Source organism: Thamnophis elegans, chromosome Z, assembly GCF_009769535.1.
Source record: "Thamnophis elegans isolate rThaEle1 chromosome Z, rThaEle1.pri, whole genome shotgun sequence".
Lineage (NCBI taxonomy): Eukaryota > Metazoa > Chordata > Lepidosauria > Squamata > Colubridae > Thamnophis > Thamnophis elegans.
Window position 1 is genome coordinate 59,463,404 of NC_045558.1, and position 27,063 is coordinate 59,490,466.

The window sequence follows — 27,063 nt, forward strand, 5'->3', positions numbered from 1 at the left end:
AAGATGGTACCCCTGAGGGAGCAGCAGATGGCGCTGGCCGCACTGGCTGTAGTAAGAAACAAGCAAAAAGTCAGGCAGCAAAGTACCAGGCAGCGCGAAAGCCCCGCAGCGGCAACAACCAAGCAAGGCCGCACCAAGAGAAAAGGAGGGGGGAGGGCTAAAAGAACTGTGGCAGAGGCAAAGGACCAGCCGCCCAGTCCCAGCACACATTGTTGCAACGACTCACCGCCCTCTCCTCGGGGCGAAGTGCAAACCGCTGCACCGACACCGCTCAGCACAGGCCCAGCAGGTCCAGCATAAGTCCAGAGCCTCCCCCAGCAGTGCAGCTGAAAAACGCTCACCGCCTATGCGACGCTGCCGTCGCCGTCCGTGCGACACTGTTGCCACCCGTGCGCCACCGACGCCGCCATCCGTGCGCCGCTGACGTTGCCGTCCGTGCGACACCGATGACACCGTCCATGCAATGCTGATGCCGCCGTCCATGCAATGCTGACGCCGCCGTCCATGCAACGCCGTTGCCGCCGTCGCCGCCTGTCAGCAGAGAGGTATGGAACACAGAAACGCCATCAGAAATGTCCAGGGGCTGCCCGAGAGTGACCCCCTCCAGATAATCGCTTCCCTAGTTTGTCCGGTGGTCAATCTCCTGCAAGGACTCCCCTTTTTTTAAATCCGGAGTCTCAGTCTCATGAATTGGTTTATCCTTTGTTCCTCGCAAGCCCAGCGTTTAGCTTGGGCAGCCATTTTCCATCCTGCACATGCGCAGTCTGAACTGGTAGGAACCCCTCATTTCTATGTGTTGGCAGATCTGTTTTTTATTATTTTTTCCAATATCTTTCCATGTATTAATGTTAGGCTGATTGGCCTGTAATTTCCTGGGTCTGTTTTTTTCCCTTTTTGAAGATGGGAACCACATCACCTCTTTTTTGGTCCTCTGCTAGTTCCCAGGTGTGCCAGGATTTTTGAAAGATGTGGTGCAGTGGTTCTGAGATGACATTTGCCAGCTCCTTTAGAACTCTGGGATTGAGTAGAGTGGAGTTGAATTGTAGTATACAGCTATGGCCATGTCATTCTTTTTTTTTCTTTTATGTTGATCCATATGCATTCTAGGAGATTTTCGTCTTTGGGTTCATGGAATTCTGTAACAATGTAGTGGTGCTTTATATACAGTGCAACTCCACCTCCTCTTTTATGGGGTCTGGTTTTTTTGAAGAGTTTGTATCCTTTTTTCAGTTTGTTCCAGTCATGGGTTTCGTGCCACCAAGTTTCTGTTGTTCCATCTATGTTGTATCTACCTTCATGTATTAATAGTTCAAGTTCACCCTGTTTGTTTCCCAGAGTTTGTGCATTTGTATATAGGCACTTGAGCTGTTTATGCCTGGGTATGCTTCCTACATCCCCTATTTGGTGTTTGAGTTTGACTTCTTTCCCATCCCTCCTTACTTCATTATTTGCCTTGTTTTCTAGTGGTTTTTGCTTGGAATTAGCTCCTGGAGATCCTAAAGACTGGTCACCCTCCCCTGTCAATTTTAGTTCAAAGCCCTCCTGATAAGTTGAGCCAGTCATTTCCTGAAAACATTCTTCAGTCACAAACAGTCTTTGTGAAGTGCAACAACATGGAGGCTGATTGGAAATAAAGTTTAATGATGAAGCAGAACCACCAGGGTTTGTGGTTCTGGTACAGCTGACAAAATAGAGTTTAGAGTGGGTGGGTTTTATATCTTCTGGATTCCTATGGGGGTCATGTAGGGATCAGGTAAGGTCATAGCTGGCTCTATAGGCAAAAGAGGAAATGAAAATCGTAGGTGTTTGAGTTAATTTTGTCAATCTTTTATTTGTTGCTAATCTGCATTTCTGCCTTGACCAGGTTTTAATGGATTACCAAGTCTGTATTTCTAAAAGCTGGCCTTCTCAGTTTCTGCTTGTGGCAGGGAAATGGTTTCTGCCTCCCTTAAGATTTTTTTTTTATTTTTCCTTTAGGGGAAATATTTTATCCTGCCTTTTTAATATTTCCCAAAATATTTCTCACAGTATACTAAGCTATACTTCCTCTAGGTATATCATTTTGTGGTCAGTCATATGCAAATATTCTGTTTTAGTGGAGTAATATAAAAACTATTACTAAACTATTACTGACTAAGTCAGGTATTCAGGGTATTCAAAATTTTGTAATATTAAGTTGGAACTCTTGGAATTACTGGGAACACATGATGTTTTAAATGCCCTATTGAATACAATATTGGGTTAGTGGAGAATATTCCATTGAATTTAACATGAATTATAGTGGTATATGAATAAACTCATACATAATTGATTATTTGAAAAAAAAAGAGTATTTTTGGTTATATTAGATTTAAATTTCTTTTTGTATAGTAGATAAAATATTACCTGTTTTATTTCAGTTTTATGTGCTGAACGAGTAGGCCAGATGACTAAAACATACAATGACATTGATGCTGTTACACGTCTCCTTGAGGAAGTAAGTACCCCATGTTCATATGTATGGCAACATGGTTGTAACACAGTAATTAATGTTTGAATCTTTTCAGGCTTCATGAGTTTTGCAGGATATTGTCTGAGGCCTCCTTAATTTAGCCCCTTATAGAGGGATTACTGGAAAACTGCTCACTGCTTAATTTGCAGCATGCTATTTCTTTTATTGATTTATTCAATTCTATTTCAGTTCATGATGTCCATAAAGCTTAATATTAATAGGACTCTTGATTACAGGATTTCCTTAAAACAGTCCTATAAATATTGCACAGCTGTAATTTTATTGCTAGAATTCAGAAAACTTAATTAGAAGATGCAAAGCCACTGTTTCTGTTCATGAGTTTTATTCATAGCTGTTTCTTTTTTTAAAAAAAAACTGTCATAAGATTAAAAAATATGTTTGGGTCTTTCTGAGCATAGTACTGACTTAGGCTTGGAGCCTTAAGATTTAATTGCTCCTTCATAGAGGTCAAAGTAGGAAACTATAAACCACTCTAAATCACAGTTATCAGATTTCTGCTAGAAATTTGTGCCAAGACGATCAGCTGCTCTTTTTTCCCACTATGTTAAAGGTCCAGCCGGCACCTTTTATCTAAACTGAGAAAATCAACATGCTTGTTATATTGAAACCAATGCTTTGTTTGTGCTCAAATGCATTTTTGAAAGAATGTTGCCTTAGCTGAATTAAGTATTGATTGTTGGACTCCAGACCATCAATATCTCTTGAATGTGAGAGGACCACACCTATGATTGCACCTGGTAGATTATAAGAAAGTAAAGAAAGCAAGATAAAGTTTCTTTCAACTTACAGAAAGGCTCTTTCAATTTACACAAAATTGCCTGCAATCATCTGCTGATGGATATGTCAATCTATTTTTTTTTATTTGAAATTTGCTAGCACCATCTTCTGAGATTTTTTTTCAATTCTTATTTCGTCTACAGATCCTAGCATTTCCTATAAATCTCCCACTAAGTATTCAAAAGGTAAAGGTTTCTCCTGTCCAGTCGTTTCTGACTCTAGGGGGTGGTGCTTATCTCCATTTCTTAGCTGAGGGAAACAATGTTGTTTGAAGACATTTCAGTGGTCATGCGGCCATCATGACTATACACTGAGACACACAGAACACTGTTACCTTCCCACTGAAATGGTACCTATTTATCTACTCACATTTTCATGCTTTCAAACTGCTAAATGGGCAGAGCTTGGTCAAGCCTGAATCTTCACTTTTAAGATCAATTCTGATCAGTCAAATGCTATAGCGAATGTATATATTTACTTTAAATTAATTTTCATTATATACAAATTAAATCAAATTTAGTTCTGGCCCTGTTCATTTTTTTACCCTAACCTTTTCTAGTTTTTGGAGTATAGATTCCAGCATATCACTCAAAGCCCAAGGGCATCACATAGATAAAATTATGTTGCCAGTGCTTTTCTATTAAGTTTATTCAAGGTTGCAAACTTTAGTGGTCTCTTAACTTAAAAAAAAATTCAAGCATGTTTGAATTATTGGGAATCTTCTTTGAATTAAAATATCTATGGAAATTATCAGACATCCAGGTCATGGTTGTCCTAAAGGTGCTTTTTTTCAAGAGGCAACTGGACTTTCTGGTTTTTCTTTGAAAATGTTTCATTTCTCATCCAAGAAGCTTCTTCATCTCTGACTGGATGGTGGGGAATGGAAGGATTTACACTCCTTGCAGACAGATTGTCGTTTGCACTCTTTTAGCGGGTCATTAAGGTCACCTGGAGGTTTATCTGTGTCATCAGAGTCCACCTCAGTGGTGCAAATTGGTGTTTAGCTTTCTTGGAATTGTTGAAAAGACTATGTTGTAGATTGGTGATAAATGATGTTGTATCCCTTCCTATCTGTTCAGAGAGAGCAGTTCAAGTTTGACATAAATGGCCTCTTTAATCCTTCTTCCAAACTAGCAATCCTCTCTGTCCAAAATATGGACTTTGTTGTCTTCAAAAGAGTGGCTTGTCTTTAAAATGCAAATGAACTGCTGAATCTAGTCCTGATGTGTTTTGTTCTCCTATGTTGTGCCATGTGTATATGAAGTGGTTGTTCTGTTTCCTTAATGTACAGATCTGCACATGGCTCACTGCATTGTACTGCATATACCATGTTGTTCAGTTTCTATCTGAGTGTTTTCCTTAACATTTTTCTTAACATTGTCCCATGTGAGCAATCACTTCATAAACGTATGTCACAATGTAGGAAAACAAATACATCAGGACTAGATTCAGCAGTCTCTCTGCATTTAAAAGACACAGGCCATTCTTTTGAAGACAACCAAGTTTATATTTTGGACAGAGAGGATTGCTGGTTTGAAAGAAGAGTTAAAGAGGCCATTTATAGCCAGATGGTCATTGGGCATAGGATGCATGGAAGACCCAGAGGAGCACCTCCTGGGGATGACTGTCACCAGATGCCAGCGGGGAGTTGATGCCTTGCAGGAAGCCAATCTCCTGCTGACCCATGGCCTGAAATTTCTGCACAAAGCACTCAGAGAGCTTGGGGGACCCTCACATAGAAGCATGCCCTGTCAACACGTGAAGAAGCTGGAGAGGAAGCTGGGGGAGCGGCGTCTCTGCAACCCCAGCTGTGATTCCTGTAGCTCAGCAGGGGCCAGCTCTTGCAGCAGCTGCCCAGCAGCCGCTGCTGCAGCAGCCCAGGCCTCCCCCAGTGGGGGATCCCCCAGAGGTGCCAAATTCCAAAGTTTCCTCAGCTGGGAGTAAAATATGGAGGGGATCCCAAAACTCTGGGATTCTTCCTAGCTCAAATCTGGAATCACATGCAGGAGTATGGGGAGGATTTTGTTTCAGAGGCAGCCAAAGTGAGATGTGTCACCATGGCCCTGGAAGGGGCTGCAGCAGATTGGATGGTCACCCTTCTCAATGATGATGCACCCCAGATGTGGGATTACAACCAGTTTATGGTGGTGTTCCATTGTGGTTTGAGAACCCCCCTAGCTGAACGCAAGGCTAGGACCAGGATGAAGACCATAAACCAGGGGTGGAGGTCAGTAGCAGAATACACCCAGGAGTTTTGTGAGTTAACCTGTCATATACATGGCTGGTCCCCATGGAGTGCTACAAAGATACCCTTAACGATGGCATCTATTGGAGCTGCGTCTCCCAGGGATCTCCCACGAGACCTTCAGTGCTGGTATGTGTTGGCAGCCGAGGTGGAAATTGATCTGGCCAGAGACCAGCACTGTGGAAGCCACAGCTGGAGTAAGCCTTCCTCCTCTGCCCCAAAAGAGGCCCTGAGAGCTGGCAAAGATGGGTCAGCAGCCAAACCGAGATCCATGGTATGCTTCAGGTGTGGGAAGGAGGTGCACCGAGCAGCTGATTGCCTCATCAAGCCAGGATCCAAGTCGACAACTGCTGGGGGCAGGAAGCCTGAAAAGCAGCTAGAAAAGCACCACGAAACAGCGCTGAAAGGGATGGAGGTCATTGAGTTTGCTCCTCCTGGAGCAGCTGGGAACTCTGACCACCCTAGAGGAGAGAGAGAGACTGACTTTGACAACGACCCCCTGGTAAGTCACCTTGTAGCCCCCATGACCATCCCAGTGGAGCTGCAGATGCCTTCAACTGGCACCCAGAAGAAGATGGACTCAGCCCCTTTTGGACTCGTGGTACACAAGATGTGTGATGAGCCCCAAAGTAGTAGAGAAACTGGGATTGAAACTAAGAACACTGAGGGTGTCCATAGCATTTTGCCAGGTGGATGGGTCGGTAGCTTGGGGAGGACCAGCTCACTTTGTAACTGAACCAGTGGAGAATGGGGAATCACTGAGAGACACTGTTGCACTGTAGCTCCCGGAATGGAGTGACCCCTCTTGCTTGGATTACCCTGGCTCCGAAAATGAAACTGTTCTGACGTAGGCTGCCCAAGGGCATGAAGCAAACTCCTTGTCCCAACAAAAATCCTTTTATTAACTTACTGTGGATTCTGCTCACTCAAATCCAGCAAAGCCTTTCAAGGGATGATTTACCATCACAGACCTTACCTGGCTTGGAGAACTGCCAGGCCGATATCTGCAAAACTTGGCAAGGAGTCTTGGAGAGTCACAAACCAATTAAGTGAACTAATTGTCTCTTGCAAACCATGCTTTTTTCACTCTTTTTTTATTTCCTCTGGGAAGGGCCATTCATCGTCCACCTGTGGCCTTCCTCTGGGAAGGGCCATTCATCGTCCACCTGTGGCCTTACTCCCAAGTCGATCCTGTTCTTTAGCTGTTCCCTTTATCTGGCAACTCTATGCATTTGTCTGCCTCACTGATGTCTGTCTCTGAAGGCAGCTGATAATTGGCATATGGCTCTGGCCCCCTCTCTGCCTCCAACCCAGAGCCCTCATCAGAGCCTTCCCCAGATTCCAGGACTGGCCCATGTTCCTCCTCACTGTCCAATCTGCTACCAACTGTGCTGGCTGCTGGCAGGCCACAACAGGAACTCTCATGTGAATTGGAGGAAGGGGTTTTTACAAATCCATTCCACACAGCCGGGAAGAAGGGGAGGGAAAACCCTACCCAGAGCTAAGTCCACAAAGGAGCTAGAAGCTCTAGCGAGCAAGTGCCTAGGTGGTGAGGAGAAAATCCCAAAAGAATACTGGGACCTTAGGGAGACATTCAGTGAGAGGGGCTTGGATGTACTCCCACCCCATGACCCCACAGACTGCACCATAGAAATTCTCCTGGGGGTTAAACTCCCTAAGCCAAAGATTTATTCGATGATCCAGTGAGAGCTGGAGAAGCTGTGAGCCTTTATTGTCAAAAATCTAAAGTGGGGCTTCATTCAATCAACTAGGCCATGGGTGGCCGCCCCAGTATTGTTTCATGAGAAAAAGGACAGGTCTCTTTATTTATGCGTGGACTATAAAGGTATGAACGCAGTGTGTGTGGAGAATGTTTATCCATGACGCCTAATGAAGGATATGTTGGCTCATCTGGCCAAAGGAAAAATCTTTACTAAGCTGGACTTGAGAGAAGCTTATTACAGAGTCTGCATTAAGGAGGAAGATGAGTGGAAAACTGCTTTCAATTGCTCTTTGGCTTCCAATTCAATGTCCTTCCATTTGTATTACAAGGGATACCTGCTATGTTCATGCAATTAATCAATGAGGTGCTGAATAAGCATTTGTACAAGAGGGTCCTGGTTTACCTATATGCCATTTTTATCTGTATGTTAGTGCACACAATCTTTAAAAAACTCAGGGCTGCTGAACTATACACAAAATTGTCAATGTGAGAATTTCAACAGGATAAAATTGACTATTTGGGTTACTGCATATCACATGAGGGGATAGCAATGGACTCTGAGAAGATGCAGGCAGTCATGTAGTGGGCGCTTCCCCCTACAATAGAAAGCAGTTGTAAAGCTTTCTGGGTTTTGCAAACTTTTATAGACAATTCATCCCCATGTTTGCTAAAATTGTGCTAACCATTACCAACCTCCTAAAAATAAAGCCTAGCTGTCCCCTCAAGTGGACAATGGAATGCCAATGGAATGTCCTTAAACATCCTGAAATGGATGTCCCCTTCATAGTCCAGGCTGATGCTAGTCACATGGCTGTGGGGGCCATGCTATTGCAGACAAACACTGGGGCCTTACAGCCCAGCCCTTACACCTCCAGGAAATTAACTGAAAACAAAAGGAGATGGTAATTTGCTGTCCAATGGGCCCTATTAACTTGGAGGCATTTTCTCGAAGGGGAAAAACACCCTTTTGAGGTGTGGACCGACCATAAAAACCTGGAAGCCCTAAAAACGACCCAAAAACTGTCACCCAAGCAAATTCATTGGTTGCTACACTTTAACCATTTTAATTTTTCCTTGTGTTACCTTTCTGGTGGGGGAAGAACTTTATGGTGGATACTTTATCTAGATTACCCAGTACAATACTCCTCAGCCAGAAGTAACCCAATCAGTTATCCTCTCCAAGCAACTGGCTGCCCTGGTGGTCACCAGAGCCCAGGAGAAAGCAGACTTTAACCTTCCCAGTGACTTAAGCGAGGAGCTGGAAAGAGCACTGAAAAGTGATCTAATTCCTGTCTCAGTCAAATGAATGCACCATGTGAGGTGGCCTAGCAAGGATTGGTGCTAAACTAAATGTTCCCACCAATCTTAGGGGAACTGTGCTGCAACGGACCCATGACTTGAAAACGGCCGGACACTTTGACTTAGTGAAAACTTTACAGCTAGTCAAAAAGGCAGTTATGGTGGTGCTCGTTGAAAAAGGACATAAAAAAGACATAGGTTGTCTTGTGTGTGCTTCTCCTAAGAGGCCTCCATGGAAGCCTGCTGGACTCCCCCAGAGTGTTGCCAGTCCCAGTGCCCCAAGGAAGGAAATACATATTGACTTCATTGTTGAACTATCTGAGAGTGAGGGGAACACAGTCATTTGGGTGATCACAGACTTATTTTCCAAACAGGTGTACTTCGTACCCTACTCCAAGTTTCCCTCTGCAAAAACACTTGCTAAAGCTATTTATCCAACATGTGTATCGGTTACACAGGGTTCCTGACCACATCATTTTGGACAGGGGGTACAATTCACCTCCCACTTCTGGAGGGAGTTTCTAAATTTGTTATACTGTGTCCAAGGCCTAAGCTCTGTCCCCACCCTCAAACTAACGGGGCATGTGAACATGAGAATTTGGTTCTGCAACAGTATCTTAGGTGCTATGTAAACTACCAGCAGTTCAATTGGGCTGACTTGCTGCCATTTGAGAGGTTGCTTACAATAACTTGATCCATAGTAGCACTGTCTTCATCCCGTTTGAAGTTGCTTCTGGTCAGGATTTCGTACCCATTCCAGAACTGCCCTAGGGGAAACCCCAGATCCCTTCCTTAGTAGAATGGATTGAACAGCCTCAGTGTATTTGTCCCGTTACCTGTAAGGCACTAGATGTGGCACATCAATCCCATAAAAGACAGGCTGACAAGAAAACAGCTAAACTGAAAGAGTTCAAAGTAGGGGACAGGATCTTCTTAGCTACAAAGTACTTACAGACCACCTAGAAATCAAAGAAACTGGGGGCCAAGTATTTAGGCTCTTTCCCCATTGTTAGAATCCTCAATCCGATCATGGTACAGTTAAAACTACCCAATATCTTTAGGCAAATCCGCCTTGTGTTTCATGTTAGCTTGTTAACTGAGTATGTATCTCGTCTTCAACCAGCCCAACCTGCCCCTCCAATTCCCCTCCTCATTAAAGGTGAACAACACTTTGAAGTCAAAGAAATCCTGGATTCCAGGAAATGTAGGGGAAAAGTACAGAATTTGGTGGCTTGGAAATATTTCCCTCCCTCACAATGTGAAAGGGTGAAAGCTCGGGATGTCCGGACCCCTAAACTCCTTTGACTGTTTCACACTAAAAAGCCTGACAAGCCTTAATGTTATTTTATTCCCCTGTATGGTAGACTTCTTCTATTTTGTCTTATTTTTATTTTATTTTATTATTTTTATTAAATATATTTATATGCTGCCCAATCCCGAAGGACTCCAGGCGGCTTACAAAAACACAAGGACAAACACACACACACATAACGATAAAGGAAAACAGTTTAAAAACAGCAACACCCTCATACATTCATTCTAATCGGGGCTGGACCTCAACAGTGAGGTCAACAGCCCCAGGCCTGCTGGAACAGCCAAGTTTTTACAACTTTCCTGAAGGTCTTCCTTAGGGCTTCCTTAGGGCCTCTACTGCAGGAGGGCCAAATGTCAGCCGGATCTCCAGCATGGGGTTTCCCTTTGATGCATGCTTGATATTGACTGTCATAGTAACGGGGAGGGGGGCATGGCATTGGAGTTTGGGATGTAAGCTGGTGTGATGAAGGCCCATATGAACTAAAGGGAGGTTTGCTCCCAAGAATTACTGCGCTGCTGAATGGAGTTGTTTACACCCAGACAAGGCCATCTGTCCAAATGGATGAAAAGCACCTGAAGAAGAGCACATCTTCCCACGTGACACTTCCCACTTGACACTATGCAGGACATGGATTGCACATTCAGGCTGGGTGCCTGGGAGGCGGGGGGATTTGGGGAAACTTTTAATATGTACCTTTTTGCTCAGATCTTGATTTCCTTTCGCCGCTATCATTTCAAACTCAGTAAAAGTTCAATGGAGTTGGAAGTTTTTATTCTTGGGTTTTGAACAGAGACAGGCCTGACAATATCCAACATACTTTCTTCCCCCCAAAAAACCCTGTGAGGTGACTTGGGCTGAGAGAAAGTGACTGGCCAAAGGTCTCCCAGCTGGCTTTCATGGCTAAAGCAGATTAGAACTTACAGTCTTTCACTTTCTAGTTTGGTTCCTTAACCACTGGACCAAACTGGCTCTCATATGTAATACAGTTTGCTGTAAATATAAAACAGGGACAAATTCTTAAATGGCAAATATTTACCATTTACCCCAGAAACGTTTATCCACTAAAGCTACTAAAACACTTGATATTCTTCCACGGTTCCTCCAATTCACTAACTTTCCTTTAACTCTTGATGTAAGACATTTTGTGGCATATGGCTTTTAGTATTGCTTGAACATAGCCACTGCATCACTTGCACTACAAACAAAAAAATCTTACAGGATTGTAAGAACTTAATTTTTGTTGTTTAACCTTACTTCATTTTCAGTGTTGAGATATTACTTTGTCTGTTGTTATAATAGGTGTTGAATACGAAGTGTAGGTTTTACACTTTGAACAGTAACTAAAAAATATCTAAAAGTTAAGTTTTATTTTCTGGTAAGAGGCCATAAAATTATCAATTTTGTTAAATTCTCTATAAATATAGTGATTCTTGATAATTTGTGAACCTTTTTATACTCTACATCCATTTGCCACACAGAAATCTGGAGTTTGGGTCATTTTGCTCAACAAATAAATGAACAAATATTTTTGAGTCATTCATGTAATTGGATTATCTTTATGTAATTTTGGAAGTGTATATAAAATAGATCATGGTTTAGAGCATATTTGTTCAGAAATACAGAACATTCAAAAGCATCCGCAAACTTAAGCACTTCTACACTTTACAAATTATATACCAAATATAATTTTACAACTCCTGGCTTTAGAAATAAAAACCATTGAAAAGGTTTTTATTTTTGGCCATGTAAGAGCTTAGAGCATTCAGTTAAGTTTATTGGATAAATTATATTCCTCAAATTAAGTGGGTGCCTTCAGCAGAACACAAACTTAAAGGAAGAGAAATTACAGGCTTGATTCAAAAATAGACAAAGCAAAATTGATCCAACCTTCTTGTATTTTCCAATGATGGTTATTTCATATATGTGAGGCATAATTCAGACTTACTTACTTACTTACCTTCCTTCCTTCCTTTCTTCCTTCCTTCTTTCCTTCCTTCCTTCCTTCCTTCCTTCCTTCCTTCCTTCCACAGAAAGAACGGGATTTAGAATTAGCTGCTCGAATTGGCCAGTCATTGCTGAAGAAGAATAAAACTCTTAGTGAGAGAAATGAACTTCTTGAAGAACAAGTAGAGCATATCAGGGAAGAGGTAAGAATAGTTACATATGCATAACCTGGTTCTTATACAGAATATTTGCTTGTTCTTGCATCAAATGAAACCAGCTTGGCTTTATTTGCTGATATATATATATTTCCTTGTCTGTTTCATAACAGATTTAAAGGATTCAGATTTAAGCAGATAGTAACATAAGATGTTTGAGTTTCCAACTTTATTTTTTTTTATTTACTTAGGTACTTACTTCCCACTTTATTGTTTTTATAAATACTTCAAGTCAACAAACATACCTAGTACTCCTTCCTCTTCTTATTTTATCCACAACAACAAACCTGTGAGATGAGTTGGGCTGAGAGAGAATGGCTCACCCAAAGTTGCCCAAATGGCTGTCATATTTAAACAGGGATGTAAACTGAACTGAAACATATATTCTGGTACATGTCTATGTACCAGACAGCATATGTTACTACTGTATACTTCAGATATAATATGTGCTTTGTGAATTATAAATTGATTTTATCAACTGTAAATTGACTTTTTGTTTCTCATCTGACAAAGCACTATTGCTAATACAGATGTAATATATTCTTTCCTTGCACGAAGGGCCTAACTCTGTCTCAATCAGAAGTATGGCGTAACATTTTAAAATTTTATTATTTTGATTTTTTATGGAAGAAGTTTTATAGAGGATTTTCTGGTTCTTTATGTGAAATTGGTAGACCTTGATGCAACATTAACTGAGCTTGAAATTATAGTTGCAAGTCATTTCAGTCATAAGTTGAGGCATTTCATGAATTGACCTAATTTTTCAACATTTTTTGCAGCAGTTGCAAAGCAAACATCATGGTCATTAAGCAAATGTTGCAGTCATTAACTAAATCCATTTTCCCCAATGGATTTTTTTTTTTTGGCCAGAAACTAGAAATAAATACTAAAAACTAGCAAAAACATTGCATATTACAATCATGTTACTGTGGAATGTTGCAATGGCCAGAAAGATGAGCCAGAAGCCAAGTAACCAAAATGTGATTATGTGGCCACCTAACTTAGATAAAGGGTTTTAAATAGCTTAAGTAATTATGGAGATCACATTAGGGAAACAAAACAGAGTATTTTGTCCCTTATTTGTGTGGCAGCCTTGTGGAAGTGGCTGGCATTTTGGACTACTACAAGTGGACTACATTAAGACTGTTAATCAAATGGTTATTCCTTCAGCTGCATGGCCGATTCCAGAAATGTGCCATGCTGCCAAAGGACAAAATAACCCATTTCTATGCTGTTGAAGGCTTTGGAGCTCTTCAAAGGTAAGTGAGCAGTTTGTGGCACCAGAGGTGGGTTCCTACCTATTCGGTCCGGTACAGGCGAATAGGTAGTAACTCCAGCAGACATGTGACCATACTGGTTTGTATCCTCAGCAGCGGTGCCATCTTGGTTTTCTGTTCTGCACATGTGCAGAATAATCTTCATGGAAAAATGTAGTTTTTCTCTTTTTTATGTTGTGCGCATGTGCAGATCGTTTTAAATGCAAATGCCCCGCCACCCACCCTACCCATTCACTCCTCACCACCTGGGTGGCTTCCCTGCCTAAGCTGCCACATGGTGCCTCCCAAACTGAGCTGCCGCCTCCTCCTGCCTACAGGTAAGTCTCTCTACCCCCCCCCCCGGGAGCTTGCTGCACCACTCCTGGGATCCCCACAGGCTCACAACTTCCCTTCCCCTGCCCCTTCTAGGATAATCACAGCCCCATTTTGGCTCCCAGCAGACTTTAGGGATGCCTGCTAGGCCCAAAATAGATTGCGGGGGGGGGGGCATTTTGGCTCTTAGCAGGCTTTAGGGAGGCCTGCTAGACCCAAAATAGATCATGCGGGGGCGGGCCCACTTTGGCTCCCAGCAAGCTTCAGGGAGCCTACTAAGCCCCAAATAGAGCATGGAGGGGCTAACAAGCCTCCCTGCAGCCCCCTGGGAGCAAAAGTGTGTGGGGGTTTCAAAAGAGAAAGAAAGGAAGAAATCTTTGGGGATCCCCAACTGCATGGAGCAGAGGTCTGCAAACTTAGCAACTTTAAGACTTGTGGACTTCAGCTCCCAGAATTCAGCTCTGTTGGCTGGAGAATTCTGGGAGTTGAAGTCCACAAGTCTTTTTATATTTAATAAAAGTTTTTATTTTTAAGCAAACATAAAACAAACAAACACACACACAGAGTATAAAAACCCTCCTCCAATTACTTACAGTGTGTCGATTAGTTACAAAACTTTTGTGCTTCCTCACAATAGTCTTCACTTGCAGTTTACATAAAGTCTCATATCATCAATTTAATATATATGTATACAATTATTATGATTATTAAGCATTCATTTGACTATAGCTATTATTACATCTTTTTTATGTAAAGTATTCTAAATTTAAAATAAATTTATATTATGGCATTTCGTTACATCATCCTAAAATCATCCAATCTTTGGATTGGATTATAAAGATTACATTTTTATATTCTATTCTATATAGAATTGTTTATCTTTTATAACAAAGCTTTTAAGCATCCTCTCCATAGTCCACACTTACAATTTGTGTAAAATTTCATATTATCAATCTAGTGTATCCATATGCATTATTATCATTATTAATCATTTATTTGACTATAACTATTATTACTTTATTTTATGCATAATATTCTAAATTTAACTAAGTTTAACTTAATTTTTATTATAACATTTCATTTCATCATCCTGTGTCCTTCCAATAGTAGTGCAATCCTATATCTCTTGCCATTTGTACTATTTGTATTCTAATTGTTTTCTTAATAAATCTTATTTGGACTTCTCTTAGCACCTTGTTGTTCGTTGCATATCTTGTAAAAACTCGAAGCCCTCCACCTGTTCCTTCCATCCATTTGCCTTTAGTTATCACTGATGCTTCTGCCAGAATTTATCTCATTGTTTCTGCCAGATTTTCTCCCTTTTCTTCTTCCATGTTTTGAGGTTTGAGATAGAGTTCCAGTTCGTTAATCTCTCCTTTCAACATTCTACTCCTGTCATTTCCAACCACGCTCGATTTGCTGTCAATATCAACAATTTTCTTATTGCTTTATTCATATTTTTCTTCAATTTTTTGAACTCTATTTTCTCAAATTTCATTATCGTTTTGTAAATATTCTCAACTCTTCCCTCTATTTTTTCTGTTTTTTATTCTATATTCTCCATTCTCTTTTCAATGTTCTCTGTACTTATTTGTATCTTTTGAATTTCTAGCATAATCATTTGTAATGTTAGTTCTTTTTCTTCTTCATGTTGCGCCATTTTTCCAGGTTATAAACACTGCCACTAAAACATCCAAGGCTTTTTTGTTAAGTTTTGTTAAGTTTACAATAATCTTTCAAGTCAAGGCTTTCTCTTCACTCCAGTCCAGTTATTGATAGTACTCCAGAAGGCCACCTGCATAAACAATCCGTACTCTTCCCACTATACCTTTCAATAAACAAAATCAGGAGCCTTGAAATATAAGATATAAGTCAGATGTTCAAAGGGAATAAGAAAAAAAACAATGTTTCAGCCTCTAGATTGCAGTGTTACTTCTTTTCCCTCTGTTTTTATCCCTCTCTTTAAATTCCAAACTTAAGAGGAAAAAAAAATTCAGAGAAGAAGGCGGGGCTTAGCAGTGAGAAGACAGATTTTCAGGCTATTCCTGAAATTCCCCTATTCCGAAGGAATTGGACGGTTCATTTTTGAATCCAAGCTGTCCCGGAGAGACAGTGAAAGGTAGGAGGAGATCCAGTGACCCCAGAGACATTCGCAAAGTCCCTGGGGGCTTGGAATTTAATCTCCTTTGCCAGTGACTTCTGGATTAGCTGTAAGCTAACCGAAACTGCAGATAGTCCCAAAGAATGGTGAAAGTGTTTTCCAGCTGGTAAGGTGATTTTATTACTCAGAGAAAGACGGTCCACATAAAAAATTAAGCTAATTGGGATGAAGAAGGCGGGGCTTAGCAGTGAGAAGATGGAGTTTCAGGCTATTCCTGAAATTCCTCTATTCCGAAGGATTTTTGGACGGGTTCTTTGAACTCTAGCTGTCCCGGAGACAACAGTGAAGGTGAGGAGAGACCCTGGACCTCAGAGACACCCGCAAGTCTCTGGGGGGGGGGGTATTAACTCCTCGTGCCAATTCCTTTCTGGATTAGCTGCGTGCTAACTGAAACTGCAGGTTGCCCCTAAGAATGGCAGAAGTGATGTCATCTGGTAAGCTGATTTTATTATTCAAGAGAGACTGTCCGCATTAAAAGCTTAAGCTAATTGAAACCAAAGAACAGAAAAATTCAGCGGCAAATTGGTTTTTTTTTTAATGGATTTATGGCTGGTGGCTACTTTACTTCTTAAACGCTTCAAGAAACTCTTCGACATCCTCCCCCCTCTGACTCTCCCTAAGTGGATCGTAAAGTTTATTTTCTACTAATTACCCCTTCACGATCTGACATTTTTATTACTTGGCTTTGTTTACGATCAGATAAGATTGCACAGCTTGTAAAGAGACTAAGAAAAGTGCTTCGAAGTTTGTGAAAAAAAAGAGCTTGTAATTTTTAACTGCGACACATCATGGCGTCTCAAAATCCCTCTAAGATTTCATTTCAGATTCTTTTTTCCACATGTCGAGAGCTTTTTGACTCCTATCAAAGACTGGAAAGAAAATTGGATCATCTGATTTTAAAATATGAAGTAAAAACTGAGATCGTTGAATGTTTAAATGTTCCTGAAATACAAATGGAAAATGCGAGAAATGGTGTCTGGTCTATCTCAGAGGAAGAAAGGAGGGGGGGAGCTATAAAGAAGACTCATTTAAAGAGACAGAGTGCAGGAGGAATGGAAAATCCACCCTTGAGAATTAAAGTCAATTTGAAAAATTTTACAAGCCCGGGACAACATTATTATTTCATCACTGACATTCAGAGTCAAAAGGTGCGAAGATATCTTTGTCTGGATTTGCTTATAAAAACATTTGGTAAATTTATCCAACGAATGGCTATTGGACTGAGAAAATCTCGCTGTTGGGACACAGGCTGACAGATGGGAGAATACAACTTAAAATTAGCTAAATCTGATTACTTTAATTTGTAATAGATATAGCTGAATAATAATTAACATTGATGGTAATGTATATAATATGGAATTGGCTAATAGACTGAAGAATACAATTGAAATCTAGCTAAACCTAATTGCTCTCTTTGTAACAGATATAGATGAATAATAACTGATATTGATAATGTATATAATGTGGAGTTGATATGATATATAACAATTGGATATGAAAAAATATTTTTGAATTATACATAAAGAGTATTAACTACAACAATTATTACTATTATAAAAACTAAATAAAATACATACAATCAAATGTTAATCAATACTGGGAAAATGTTATGATATATGATATAATTAAATATTATGGATGTTCAGCTAAAATAGGATATGAGGATTTGATGCTAATAGAGGATTTTACAAGCAAGTAAATGAAAGGTCAGCATGTGTTATGGATTAACTCTTTTGCATAGTTAAGGATGAAGGATGTTTAAACAACTATAGGTAATTAAAACTGAAGGTATAATGATGTTAATATGGTAAACATTTGAGTCAAGATATTTGAATTAATATGAGTTAATGGAAGAGAAGCACCAAAGCATGTGGTAACCAGCTGATATACTTCTTTTTTTTTATAATAGATACCTGTGTTTTGTTTTCCTTTCCTGCCTTGTCCTTTGTAGTTTTTGTCTTTTTTTGTTTTATTTTTCCTTGCCTTTTCTTTTCTTTTCTTTTTTTTTCCCCCACTAGTGTGGGCAGGTATTGTTCAAGATTATTATTTGTATTAACATTTTTAAATAATAAGTACAGTTAAATGAAAATGGATATATAATAATGCTTGAGGTAAAAAAAAAAATTAAGCTAATTGAAACCAAGAACAGAAGAATCTAGCGGCGATTTTGATCTCTTTATTGGTTTATGGATGGTGGTTACCCTATTTTTTAAATGTTTTAAATGCTATTTACATGGACAAAGGAAAGATTACTCCAACATCTCCTCTGACCCTCTGTAAGTGGGCTGTAAACCAATTTACTATAATTTGGCTCCCTACAACTTGACACTTTTATTGCTTGGCTGGATTGGTCTAAGATCAGATAAGATTGTACAGCTCCCAGCTTGTTTTTACTTGCAAATACCTTAGAGTTTCCAAAGGAAAAATACTAACTGCGTACAAAGATTGCGTCTGTTCAAGTTTCAAATGATTCATTTCAAATGATTTTTTCCGCACTACAAAAATTATCTGCCACATACGATAGATTTGAGAGGAAGCTGGATTATTTGCTGTTTCTAGCAACAAAATATGAAGGAAAAAAATGAGAATGTTTGAATGTTCCTGAAATACAAACGAAGGATGTCAGAGATGAAGATTTTCAATTTGCTGAGATTCCAGGCATCTGGTTTACCTCTGAGGGAGAAAAAGATGGAATGTCTGAAGAGGGGGCAGCCACACAGAAGATTTACTTCGAAAGACAGAGCGTAGGAGGAATGAGAAGCATTAAAGAATTTATACTTTATGAAATATCATCTGCAAAACTTTTGATACCACCACTGAGAATTAAAGACAAGCTGAAAAGGGGAATAAATGGAGGACAGCAGCATTATATGAGAGGCACCTTAAGCAAAAAGGTGCAAAGATCTTTTTGTATGGACTTGCTCATAAAGACGTTTGGAGAACTTGATCCACAAATGGCAACAGGATTAAGGAGGTTTTGTTATTGGAGAGACACAGGCTGATAGATGGAAGAATACAATTCAAAATTAGCTAAACCTAATTAATTTCATTTGTAATAGACATAGTTGAATAATAATTGATAATGATAGTAATGTATATAATGTGGAGTTGATATGATAAATAATAATTGGATATGAGAAGGGAAGGTTAGAAATATTTTTGGACCATATATAAAGGTTATTAATCACAATAATTATCACTATTAAAAAATAAAATAAAACTATATACAGTTAAATCTTAACTAATATGGGGAAAATGCTATGATATACGATATAATTACATAAACTAAGGAGAATGATAATAAACTATATACATGGAGGATGGAATTTTTGGTATTAAATATTATGGATGTTTAGCTAAAACAGGATATGAGGATTTGATGTTAATGGAGGATTTTATAAACAAGTAAATGAAACGCTAGCATGTGGTTATGGATTAAATCTTTGGCATAGTTAAGGATGAAGGATGTTTAAACAACTGTAAACTAAAAGTGGAGGTATGATGATGTTAATATGGTAAACATTTGAGTTAAGATATTTGAATTAATATGAATTAATGGAAGAGATGCACAAAAACATGTTGTAACCAGCTGATATACTTTTTTATAACATATACTTGTTGTGTTTTTTTCTTTTCTTTTTTTTTGTTTTTTTTCTCTGCCTTGTTTTTTGTTTTTTGTCTTTTTTGTGTTTTGATTTTTTTCCCCACTGGTGTGGGCATGTGTTGTTTATATAACAAAAAAAATAAAAAAAAATTATTATAAAAAAAAGAGAGAGAAAAAATTCAGCCAAGCATTGAAAAAAAAGAAGAAAGAAATTCATAATTCATCAATATGAAAAAAGAGGAAAAATAGAAGAAGGAAAAAAGAAACCAGTCCAATTTAAAAAGTAAGAGGTATTTGTAAAAATTCCATCCATAAAAAAAAAAAATTAAAAAGGATAACACAATAAGTTTAATTCAGGTTTAATTTGCCGCTTGCTCTCTTCTGTCTTCAATTTTAATTTTACTCTAAGTCTTTTTGGGTATTCTCTAATAGTAAAAATGTATCTCAACATTTCGACACACTCTCTTTCTCCTGCTTTTCTTCTGTTCAGGGGCTGTTCCAACCTTCTGCAGCTTAATGACTGCTTCTCTGTTGCCGGAAAAAAGAACTTCCCCTGGCTCAGTCAGGGTCCTGATTCAATGAGACTTTGCGATGTCCCTGAGATCAGCAGGACATGCCCTTCTCTATCACCATCTCTACAGGATGGTTTAGGTCCAAAAGGACTATCCAGCAGCAGAGATATCGACAGCAATCTTGGAGCTCCAAGATTGCATGTCGTATCGTCACGATGTCAGCCCCGCCTGCCCAAGTCCACAAGTCTTAAAGTTGCGAAGTTTGCAGACCTCTGGCATGGAGTTGAGAGCTTATTGAAAGTGAGACTAGCTATCCTTGCTCAGGCTAAGCTAATCAATAGTGGAAGGGAGGGAGGGAAGGGAAGGGGAAAAAGTGAATGTGATATGGATAAATGGATAGAGGGAGGGAAGGAGGAAAGGAGAGAAAAAGGAGAAGAAAGAAGGACCATAAACCTAGCACTAGAGGTTTGCTTCAGAGGATGCTTTGAAACAGCACAGCAATCCAGCGCTGGAAGGGACCTCAGAGGTCATCTAGTCCAAACCCCTGCTGCAGCAGGAGACCTTATATCATCTTGGTTATTTTAGTGCCTCTAACACAGAGGAGAAATCCCCAGGAATTGCCAACCTCTCCCCCCTAGTAAAAAATAAAACCTAGAACAAAAACCTTATACAGTGTTAAAAAGAATAAAAAGGGGGGCTGCTGTGTATTGCTTAACAGATTGCTAAATTGGCAAAATGGATGGCTAAATTAGCCGTGCCCACCCAGTCACATGACTGCCAAGCCACACCCACAGAACCGGTAGTAGAAAATTTTGAAACCCACCACTGCACCAGATGGGGTGGGAATCAGGCATAAGGCCCTGGAAATAGGGGTAGGGCAGTGATGAAATTCAAAAAAAATTACTACAGGTTCTATGGGCGTGGCTTGGTGGACATGGCAGGGGAAGGATACTGCAAAATCTCCATTTCCACCCAACTCCTGGGGAAGGATACTGCAAAATCTCCATTCTCTCCCCACTCCTGGAGGAAGGATAATGTAAAAACCCCAATCCCTCCCCATTCTGGGGCCAGTCAGAAGTGGTATTTGCTGGTTCTCCGAACTACTCAAAATTCCTGCTACCTGTTCTCCGGAACCTGTCAGAACCTGCTGAATTTCACCCCTAGGTAGGGGAGGCCCAGGTCAGATGGGTGTGGCCAGCACGGGGCCTCCTCCACTTCTGAAGCACCCTATGCTTTGCTTAGTGATGTGTGTGTTCGTTAATGGCTCCATCAGGAAGAGTACTTAAGTGAGGCCATTTCATTTAACAGCTGTTGTAACATATAGCCATAATGAGCAGACTCCATTATGGTGATCGCTTGCCTGTCCTTTGCTAAAGCTAAAATGGTGGGTAAGTGGCCCTTCAGATGCTACTATTAATAGTAAAGTGGTCTTTAGTGAGAGATGCTATTATTTGAGGCATAGTAACAGTAGAGTTACAAGTTTTTTGTTCCTGTGGTAAAGCAAACATTAAAGAAATATTTTTAAAGATTTGAGGTGATGTAGCATTTTGAACTCTATACAGAAAATTTTGAAGCCCATTCTATTAATGTTACTGGGCAAGTATCATACTTTGTTTACCTAATCTAGTTTGAGGAGAGGAATACATTTGATGATTAGAGTTATTTTGAGGTAAGATGGGCAGCCGATAAAATTTTATCAATAATAATTAAAATAAAACTGCTGGTGCTTTGTACGTAAATATATGTTCCAACATTGCATTGTAGCAGTATGCAGTCTTGTACTGTGATTTGTCACCAAATTATGGAAAGTTTCCATTGGTGTAAACTGGATTATATCCTTACTGTTGTTGGTTTATAGGCCACTGTGTGATGAAGCCCTTTGTCTTTCAGCTATTTCTCAGAGTCTGGGATAGTTAGTGCAGTTACCCTACTGTCAGCCTGAGTGACACTATCTTTTTTTACTATTGAGGTAAAGGCAGTTAAATATATTGACACAAGGTTGAGTGATTGGTGGACCCAAATTAAATAGAGGCTTTGCTGTAAATTGAGATGTTGTCAGAGCCTCTTTTAGATCATCCAATCTTTGAATAATATTAACTTGCTCAGGTTCTGGCAATTGAACCTATTGAAAAGGTCAATCAGCATTTCTTCTGGTGCATCCTCGGAAGTGTCTGCGGCTGTGGATAGCACAGTTTATATATCACTCCTTTGCCTTCTCAGGGTCAATTCAGTTGCAGCAGCTTCAGGCATGAGGACTGTTGCAACCTGGATTTAAAGCAATGGTTCCCTCTTGATGATGCTGTTTCAGGAATAGGCACATTTTGTCTGAGCAAAAGACACGTATTGGAAATATTGAAAAGGTGCTAAGAAAGGGCTTCATTCTAAAGAGCCTAGAGGGAATTGTGGGATGCTTGAAAGATAGAAGAATTATCATACATTGCCTTCTCACTGGCAACCACTCTGTCTGTAGTAGATCTATTAGAGTGAGTTCACAGTGGAGCAGTTGGCTCAGGGACAGCCTAACAGCTTCTCTATCAATGCCCTCTATTTATTCTGTTGTCATAAATTTGCAAAGTAACCTGGTTAGTCTGCAGAATGTAGTTATATTGGTCATCTCTTAGGCCTTTATCTGATTGAGTGTTTTTTTTATGAGTGCTCACATTTTTGGAAGGAAGACAAGGGCCTTCTCTAGTTTCATTTTCTGAATTAGCTATCCTATATCTATCTGTGGTTGTCCTCCCAAGTCTTCTGCAATATTTGGGTGGCTCTTAATAAACTTTGCAAAAGATTCTTTCAGGCAGTCAACATTATTTATGACAGTTCATAAAAGTTCATATATTGAGTTTACAGTTTGAACTGTAAGCAAACATTGTCTAGAGATTGTCTAAATCTGTCACATTTTCCCTCTATAAATTTATTACATCTCCCTCCTATGCAAGGAAAGCTGCTGCTGAGTTCCAAAGAGGGAACCATTTTCTGAGATAGAGGAAGACAGTTCTATATGCAGTTTGCTTTCAAGTTCGGTTTGTAAGTCCCATTCCAAGGGATCACATAAATTAAATTTATCTGATAATGTGCCTGCAGATGAGTTACTTATTGGAACAGACTGTCTGTTTCCAGTATAATCTTCCATTTTCTGCTGCTTCAATGGCTTGGATGAACTCTATGCTGCAGAGTGCTGTCTCTTTCTCCTTTTCTCCATTCTCACAAATCCTGGCTTGTAATATTGTTAAAATGTATCTAAAACAAAGCCACATTATATGTGCTTTTGTAAAATTCTGGTATAGATTAAAAATAGGTTAAAATGAGTTAAAATATAAAAATACTCAGAGGTGGGTTCCTATAGGTTCGGTCCAGTTCAGCCAAATAGGTAGTAACTTGGTGGCCTGGGTCGCTGGAACAGGCAGCGACCCAGGCCTTCCACACCCCAAAAGTTGTTCCCTGGTTGCTCGTCCCACCTACCTGCCCCACCCAGACACTCCTCACCTCCCGGGTGGCTTTCCTGTCTAAATGTGATGCCTGCCCTGCGCCACAACTGAGCTATCTCCTCCTCCTGCCTACAGTTAAGTCTTACTAGCCCCCCCCCCCGAGCTTGCTGCGCTCCCCCCCCCCATCTCCACTGGGCTCACAACCTGACCTTCCCCTGTCCCTTTCAGGATTCCCTTACACCCATTTTGGTGCCCAGGGGGCTTCAAGGGGATCTACTAGGCCCAAAATAGGGCATGGTAGTTAGGGTTAGGGTAATAACTATAGACATCCATATACCTCCTACAACCTGGAAATTTCACTTTCAGAGAATGACCCCCTTCAGTGAAAATATAAGGTATACAACGACGGACTTACCTGAATGGCCCCTAGTTGCAGAGTATGAAATCAAATTGTGCACTGGCAAACTCAGGACTGGGAAGGCCCCAGGAGCTGACTTCATTACCGCTGAATTACTAAAGAACAATTTGGAGTGGTGGACAACAGTTCTTGCAGTGCTATTCACTTCGTGCTATCGACTCCACTGGTTATGTCCCAGAAGATTGGGGTTTGGCAATTGTTCCAATCTTTAAAAAGGGAGAGTCTGCTAAGCAAAATCAGCAACTCTACGCCAAACACCTCCAAGATAAACTAAAGGAGTGGCCGGATCTTGAGAATTTGATCACTGAAGAGCAACCGTGGTTTAGAGAGGGGAGAGGCACCACCGATCAGTGCTTAGTTCTTCATTGAAAAATACATATGAAATAGACCTGTATCATTATACGCCAGTTTTATAGATCTCAAGGCAGCCTTTGATACAGTTACCAGGATTAAACTAGGGGAGAAGCTGGAAGCTACCTCAATTGATCACAGGCTTCTTTATCTAATACGTGCCCTAAATACTAAAACATCCCACAAGGTGAGGTGTAATATGCAAGGGTCCCTCTCAAAGTCAGTTAAAACTCAAAAGGGGGTTAAACAGGGGTGTATTCTGCCCCTCCGTGCTTTTCAATTTTTACATAAGCAACATGGTAAAATGGCTAAACAAACCAAATTACATCCCTTCCCCCAAAAAATAGGTGACCGAAAGATCACCCTATGCAGATGACACTGTGATCCTTTCCAGTAGGATACCAATAGGATATCAGTAGGCCTTAAAAGAGCCTTACTAGCCCTTCTCCAATACTGTAATTACAATAAGCTGGACATAAATTATGAGAAAACAAAGATCATTGCCTTTGCAAAAAGGCCAAAACTTTATTCATGGTATCTAAATGACCACAAAATAGACCATGTAACCACCTTCAAATACTTGGGAGTGATCATTCAGTCCAATGGTTCAAGAAAAGCACATGGAGAATATGAAGCTGCCTTGGGCCAAAGATCAGCGAGCATCATTCTTAAATTTTTCCACAGAAAAGGAGAACATTATATCCCTGTTGCAATTAAGCTTTTTCTGGCCAAGTCGCTAGCAAACTCCTTTATGGTACCTTGCTCGGGCCATTAGCTTCATGGTTTTCATCATTAGAAATAGTTCAATCCAAATTCATAAGATCAATTCTCCATATGCCGCGTTGTGTCTCAAATGCACTTCTGCACCTGGAGACAGAATTGACAAAAGTCAAAGCAAGAATCTGTCCTTAAATTTCTGGCTAAAGCTTAACTTCTTTTTGCAAAGTCTTGCTCCTTAATCCTCCAAGACAAATTCTCTTCATCATGGATCAAGGCTGTCGAGTCCAGCCTTGCCAAACTAGGCTTCTCCTCAGATATGAACTAGCAAGACAAACCTTGCAACAGAGTGGAGGACATCAAGAGGCAGGCGGACTTAGAGAAAGCTCCACTGTTTCTGGCTCCAGATGCCATTAGATGTGTTGATGTTCCTGCCAGCTATCTTAGTCAGTTGGAGTCAGCAAACCACCAGAAAGCATTTGCACTCACACAATGTCATGCGCTTCCATCGGCTGTCCTGTATGGCAAGTATAAAAGAATACAATTCACGGAAAGACTCTGTCCTTATGGCTCAGGAGAAGTAGAGACTCTGGGTCACATGCTCCTTAGAGGTTCCTTGGCAGAAAAAAAACATGCTAGGTATCCTGGCCGTTCTGACACTACCTATCTCCAGTGGCTGTCTAAGGATGAACAGTCCATAACTACAGCGTAGGTGGCCAGATTCCATGCAACAGCACTGGGGATTCACTACAAACACGTGTCTTCTCACCATAACAATGTTATATAATAATTGTGGCAAACCCTTTGCACTACTTAGACACTTCCCTTTTAGCGTTGAACCTACAATAGACCACACAGTTTAGGGATTGTTATAGTCAGACCATGTATAATTGACACTGGATTTTGTTATAGGTTTTAGTTATTATTTATTATTTTATACTAAAAGTTTTAAGTGTATATATATCGAGTGCTTTTATTTGTTCTGGTAGCTGGTCTAACACTGTAATAATAAATTGTTTTTAAAAAATTCATTGGTGTATATAATCTAAATAGCTACAGCTATACAGGTAGTCCTTGACTTATAACAATCACTGAGCAACTATTTCTTTTGAATTTTTTATTTTTTTATTCTCTTACATACCATTTTAAGTATACATTCACATAATTGTTATTCTTCTTTACATTATTCATTCTTATACATTTATTATTTCATTTAGTAAGTTATAATGTACAGTTTGGGTTGCTTTATTTACCATCCTTTTCTCCTTTTGTAACACCTCGTTTTCCTTTTCTTTTCTCCCTTCCTCCCTTCTCTACTTTCTTCCTTCCTCCTCTCCTTCTCCCTGCTTCTTCCCTTACCCTTCTCCTACTCCTGCTCTTCCCCTTCCCATCCTCTCTCCTTCTCTTTCTCTCCCCTCCATCCTCCTCTCCTTACCTCTTTCTTCTTTTCCCAGTCTTCCTTTCATTCTCTCCTCCTCCCTTTCTTTTTCTATTATTGTTGGTTCTATTATTTCTATTATTGTTTCAAAACTCAGTTTATGTTTCCTTGGGATGGTATTTCCACCAACCCAAATATAATTTAGTATCATTTCTTATTCCCTTACTTTCGCTAGACTACCCTAGTTATGTTTCCCCACCTTTATATCTCACTCTTGAATATATACTTAGATATTTAATATTTTCTTTTCTGTTTTCCCCTTCGTCCCCCCCCCTTTCCATTTAATAGTGTGTCATCTGGGTGCTTTATCTTCTCCCTACTTTCTTTTCTAATGTGCTTTCCCTAGCCAATCATAAAATCTTCCCCACGTCTTGAAGTACTCCGATTCCTCTTTATCCTTTATTTTCATTGTCATCCTATTCATCTCTGCACAATCGAATATCTTTTTTATTATTTCTTCATCTGTTGGTAGCTTATCTGATTTCCAATTTTGGGCTGCGCATGTGCGAGTTTCCGAATGGCCACCGGCTTTCTTGCTCCAGCTGGCAGGTGGAACGAAACACAGGAAACATCACGGTTTCTCAGCTGTTTTCTAGCGGCGATCCCTGCAGAAGGTAGAGCATGATCCAGGGGACCTGGCTGGACAGTCAGTTGGAGGGTCATCGCTTTTGGCTGGCTCCCAGCCTGCGCAGTCACCTTGGAGGTCTCTTTCTACCTGGCGGTGAAGATGGTGGTGTCACGTTGACGGCACCGCTCCCGGCAGCCTCTCATAGCGTCTTCTGGCTTTACTTTGGAGACTTTGTGGACTTGGGAGA

General features: G+C 40.2%; 1 protein-coding gene across 2 annotated transcripts in view; it reads left to right on the forward strand.

Annotated features, from left to right (window-relative positions):
• Nucleotides 1-2,404: 2,404 nt before the first annotated feature.
• TRAK1 (trafficking kinesin protein 1) overlaps nt 2,405-27,063 on the forward strand; it is a 110,472-nt gene continuing 85,813 nt past the window's right edge. For both annotated transcript variants that reach the window (XM_032237536.1, XM_032237537.1), the window contains exons 1-2: nt 2,405-2,476; nt 11,902-12,018. In XM_032237536.1, coding sequence (XP_032093427.1) covers nt 2,426-2,476; nt 11,902-12,018 — 168 coding nt within the window. In that variant the 5' untranslated portion in view covers nt 2,405-2,425. The remainder of the gene's footprint in view (nt 2,477-11,901; nt 12,019-27,063) is intronic.